Source organism: Mycteria americana, chromosome 7, assembly GCF_035582795.1.
Source record: "Mycteria americana isolate JAX WOST 10 ecotype Jacksonville Zoo and Gardens chromosome 7, USCA_MyAme_1.0, whole genome shotgun sequence".
Lineage (NCBI taxonomy): Eukaryota > Metazoa > Chordata > Aves > Ciconiiformes > Ciconiidae > Mycteria > Mycteria americana.
The window spans coordinates 42694239-42699779 of record NC_134371.1 but is presented as its reverse complement, the minus strand read 5'-3'; the positions used below and the strand labels follow the sequence as shown (position 1 = coordinate 42699779).

General features: G+C 36.9%; 1 protein-coding gene across 1 annotated transcript; it reads right to left on the bottom strand.

Moving 5' to 3' along the window:
* Positions 1–844: 844 nt before the first annotated feature.
* Positions 845–4389, bottom strand: RGS1 (regulator of G protein signaling 1). Its single transcript, XM_075508146.1, has 5 exons — positions 4249–4389; positions 3789–3872; positions 3084–3145; positions 2336–2499; positions 845–1609 (listed from the first exon to the last, which is right to left on the bottom strand). Exons 1-5 carry the CDS (start codon positions 4350–4352, stop codon positions 1424–1426), a joined length of 600 nt encoding a protein of 199 aa, XP_075364261.1. The 5' UTR covers positions 4353–4389; the 3' UTR covers positions 845–1423.
* Between the last annotated feature and the right edge of the window lie 1152 nt (positions 4390–5541).

The following is a 5541-nucleotide window of genomic DNA, read 5'->3' as shown; positions in this document are numbered from 1 at the left end:
TTATGAACTCTAATGTCACAAGATCTTAAACACTTCAGATTTGGTAGTGCCCATGTTCGTAGTTACGTAGTTCAAGCATAAGTGCAACTTTTCTTCTTTTACTTTGGTTCTCATCACTGTGGTGTAGGCTACTCATAACATTGCATATTTTACAGAGTAAATTTAATGCAACATTTGCAGTGAAATTAAATGACCTTTTATGCTAGTATTGGTATTGTAAATTAGAGTCTGGATCTTGCCAAAATGAGGTTGAGTAGTACTAATATCACAAGGAATTTGACTGCTAGTGAGTCCCACCAGTCTCTGCGTAAGCACGCGTGGGTGGTCTGCTTTGCTCAACATATCATCAGTATGGAAGCGGATTGAACTGTGGGGTCAGTGATTAAATGGTTTCTATATTTGAGATTTGACTTGGGTGTTGGTAGCTGGAGGAGTATGAAAAATAGGAAGGAAATGTAGACCTGCTTCTCTCTCTCTTCCCTCCCCTCCCCTTTTTTTTTTCTTTTGGTTTTGTTTTCTTTATGGGGGTTGTGAGGATGGGTCTATGTAGGTCAGGATCACCTACTCCAGATAACTAAGATTATGGTTGTGTAAAATGAGGGGGGAAAAAGAAAAGGTGGTGTGGTGAAAATTAATATTTGGATAAGGAGATGGGAAGTAGTGGCATAGTGGGACAGAAGGGAACTGTATGTTTCAATACTTCAGTAATTACGATGGAAAGATCACTTAAAATAAGATGTAAAATGACCTTAAAAGTTTATTTTTAAGTAATTTGATTGAAGACTTGCTTATTATTGTGCAATAAATTAAACAGAAAAGATGCTACATACTTGCCTGTTGAATACAAACTTAGTAAAAGTACAGCTTATGTATTTTTTATATAATTTAAAATATATCCATTTTAAGACATGTCAATTTATAATATATTTACATAGCATCATGGAGCTGCGCTCACACATATTAACACTTCACAGATTAAGAAAAGCCATTACTCAGTCTTGTCTGGGCATTTTCTTATTATGCACAAAATTGTCAGTCATCCTTATTTTTCTTCTGAATTTGATGATCTTTTCCCAACACTCAGCTTGCTAGTCTTGCACTTCCTAATAATCAGCAGTTCTTTGGGATCTAAGATTTGGTTCAATGTTCACAGTGTAGTTCAAACAATAAATAGTATCCCATATCCTGTCTTGACTCCATGGTGTGTGGGAGGAGAGGATTTCCTCCCTGTGCTGCGCTCACACTTGTAACAGTCTTGCCATCTTTTATCCTGCGTTCTCTTGGCTGTGGAGCTGTTTGCATCTCCCTTGTACCCCTCCTCCTAAGGCAGGGGTTTTCCTTGCTGAGATCCAACCACCCTGAAGGATCTCTCCACAGGATATTTGACACAGAGTCTACTTGGCTCTTCACTGCCTCAAACACTTCATTTTGAAGTGTTGGTTTGCAGCTGGTTCAAAAGGTTCAGGTAGGCTTTGGATTTCAAAAATCTGGGATATGAATCCCTTTCCATGAGGATGTACACGGTTTTCTGGGCTTCATCAAAACTTGTGTGAGTTGGGTCTTGAGCCCTTTTGGCTGTTGCTTCCCTCATCTGATAGTCAATGTTGATCTGGAAAGTGAAAAACAAATGCCATTGACATCTTAATGTACTCTTTCTACTTCTGTCACTTTGTTTTGTCAATAAACAATTTGCAGCCTTAGAACTCAGTGTGATAGTTCAATATCAGAACTGCAAAATGAGGGAATTTTAACGCTTATATCCCAGTCATGCACAAAAATTGCTAGTCACTATAGAAATGCAGTTTCTTATGGAGTCAGAAGTAATACAACTCAATAATGCAGTAAGTAGAGTAACAACCACCAATTAAACCTCCAATTAAAACAATAGGAGAAATCTTGTGTAGAATGAGAGTCTCCAGTTTGAAATATGAACAACATACACAACTTTTACTTCTCCAGAATGTCCACATATTTTAAAAGACAAGAAATAACCCATGGCTTTCCTACTAGCAAAGCTCTCCCTAAGCATCTGACTCCAAACACCAGCAGTAATTCAAACTGGCCTGACTCAGAACAGCATCATGCGCTGAGCCACTGGTGCTTCTGCTAGTGGTGCTCCCAAGTACTGGCCTGTATTGTGTGACTCTACTTGTGAGATCTGATAATCTCATGGCTCAAGACAGTAATGATACAAGTATGCTCATAAAAACATGCGTGTCTGTCTTCTTCCTATATAACTGCATGAATGTATGAGCATTTCAGTGAAGCTACACTTCTATCTTCTGATTTTCTAGGATCCTTGTACTGTAACACTAGGCATTAACTTTGTACATACCTGTTTAATAGCATCTGACTGAACAAACTCCTCATAAATCCTCTCTGCTTTGCCGTGTAAGTGATCAGACTTGCTTTTCTTGTAATCCTCACAAGCCAGCCAGAACTCGATGTTTTCCTCGCTGAACTCTGACTTCAGAAACTCCCGAAAGACACCTTGACCACCTAAAGCCAACACAAATACATCATCATTTATAGCATGACATTTATGATCAGGGAGGATAAAATAAATAGCAGGAGTTGTATTGAAATCTCTGTTATAAAATCTTGCCAAAACGCACTGTTCTTCCCATCTTCAACATACTACAGCTGCTCTAATATTAAGGGTGATGGGAGTCTTCCTAATTATGTTCAGTGTTTTTAGATCTAGACCCTGGGTACCAAAATACATCCATAGATTCTAGTCCTCCCTAAATGGATTGTCTTAGGGTAAAAGTGGAGAGAAAATTCCAAATTAAACTGATGTGTTATGCAAGGACAGAAGACTGATTGAAAAGCACTGAATTGAGCTATTTGGGGTTTATTTGCTATACTGGGAGTAGGAAATGGAAGAAAAAAACCAAACAAACAAACTTGGAAGCAAAGCTGAATACAGTAGCCATGTTACACTGAAACTGTAAATAACTGAAATGCAACTGGCCATTCTCTGGCAGTGTTTGCAGAATGCTACAGCTTTGCCTATTTGGTGAGATTAGATAAAATTTTATTCTCAGAATAAGTACGAAGTCATACTGAAGTAATGGACTTACTTTGGCTGGCCAAGAGCTTTTCCAGAGACTGGGACCACTGTATTACTTCCTCTGCAGAAAGCCTAGGATGACAAGAAAAAGAAAATACTTTAGGCAAGAAACCATGTGGGTATATTTGCATATTTAAAGGAGACAAATTTTATAATTTATTATTCTATTCTAGGAATATGTACCAGGTATTTATTAACCTTACGGCTTTCTCATAGTCTGAGACCCTAGAGGCAAGCCTGCATTGAGAAAAATAATCAGAGTTGGAAAAACAAGAAACTATGATGTTATCCTCAATTCTGTTCCCAGACAGATGAGCTTTTACTGTAGCTATGACCAAATAATTTTGTATCTGTACTTCTGTTTCCATAATCTTGAAATAAGAATGGTAATACCCCTGCTCTTCACTTAAGTGTGAAGCATCATTTCTTGTAAATCTTTAGAGAATGGATACAACATCCTTCTGAAGAAAATAGATTTATCTGAGGTGTCTTCTCCCTCACTGTTTGATGCAAACATATAGACATCACTAAGAAAAAACTCTTAACTCCATGAATAGTTTCTGCTTCCTAACGTTCACCTCTTTTGTATTTTAGAAATTCTAGGCATTATTATAATATTTGTTGTTCTAGAAGTAGTTTAGAAATTAATAAAATAGTTTATAGTAATCTAGCTATACTTACACTAAGTTATAACAAAATATATCACAATACTTACGTGACATTTCTGGAGTTAGAAGTCTTCATCCCAGATTCAATATGTGGTACCATGCATTTCAAATAATTTTTGAGATCTGCACCACTGAAACCAATGAACACACATTTTTGTAATCCATTAAAATAGCAGTTGCATTTCAGTTCTACTTAAATCTCTTAAAACTTCTAAACAGAGGCCAACAGCTCCATCCTATGACTGGAGTCTGGGAAGTTATGTATCCAAGTAACTTTTTTCAAAAGATGAAGAGGCTCCCAATGTATCCAAAATCTACTCCTCGTTACTTAAGGGTATCAATTCATTGGTATGCATCAGCTCAAGCCATTTTAGTGATGCTACAGTCCTGGGCTTTGAGCAGGCTTTGCATTCATTTAGCTCGAAACATGGTGCTAATTCTTAACCTCCAAGATTCTAGTGTTCATTTCTAATACATTAGAGTTTATACTAAGATGTGTATACTTACAAAGCCTTTTGCTTCTTTTTGTGGATTTTGCCTTCTGCAAGCTTGCAGTCGTCTTTTCCATTTAATTCAGTCATGTTGGTGTGGGGAAAAAAAAATCCTGGCATTTTACTTAACTTTAATGCGAAGAGACTTTTGCAACGATAATCCTCCAAGCACCAAATGTCAGTTCACTGACTCTGCTACCGCCTTTTATTGACGCAGGCAGCCCCGCTAGTTGGTGTGAACAGATCTGTTTATCGTGTATCATCACCACAAACTGTGGAAGTTCCCTTTTTTCAGTACACAGTGACGTGAGTCTTTTGAGAAAGAAAACAGACAGCGGTGTCTCGTGGTTGAGGTTAAACCGGATGAGACTGAATTACTTTGCGTTTGTTTTGTGTGTCTGTGTATGTCTGTGTTACAAAAAAAAAAAAAAAAAATCCCCTTTAGAATTTTGAATTCTTGTCCCTTTCTGATTGGTACTTTCAAATCAGAAGTACTTCTTGATTTTATCAAATGGGCTGAAAATACTGCAGTTTTGTCTTGACAAAATTCACCTGCTACATGCCTGTGTTCTCAAATTTCATACTTTACAATTGATTTGATGGGCTCAATGGACTATTAGAAAAAAGGACTTTCAGTTATGCCAGTATTAAGGTTCCATATGCAACAAGCTATTTGCAAGTCAACAGTTGCTCTTCAAACTAGAATACTGTGTTACATAGACGAATCTGATTTGTTTAGACACATGTGCAGTGGGAATGTTTAAAAGTTATTTTCATAGGAAAGGCTTTTGAAGCAGCAAAAACTTATTTAATTTGGCTTAATTTTTCCAAGTCAGATTTTTTGGAAGCACACTGCCATATTTCAAAATGCCTCCATAATTTTAAGTGATTTGGCATGTGTAAAGATTGATTTAAGTTACAGAGCTGTTGTTTGTAAAGACCATGCAAACATTACAATGTGTTTGAGGGAGGTTTGTATTCTTTGTATATACTTGAGTTCCACTGCAAGAAGAAATCATGGGTATAAAGCAAGATGAAGAATTAATTGTTACCCTCTATTTATCCATCTGGGTTGATGATTTAGAGGTTTAAGTCCTTAATCTAGTCCGTGGGCAGCCCAATTTCTGCTAGTTTGTTTTTAGGTTTTTTTCTGGGAAGTTTCAAAGGTTTTGTTTTATTGAATAACGCATACAACTTTGATTACTTATAAATAGTTCACGAATGATTTGTACAGGGCTGCATATGATTATGGTAACTGAGAACTTGCTTGCATATCTACAGTTTTATAGTGGACTGTGATACAAAGGAC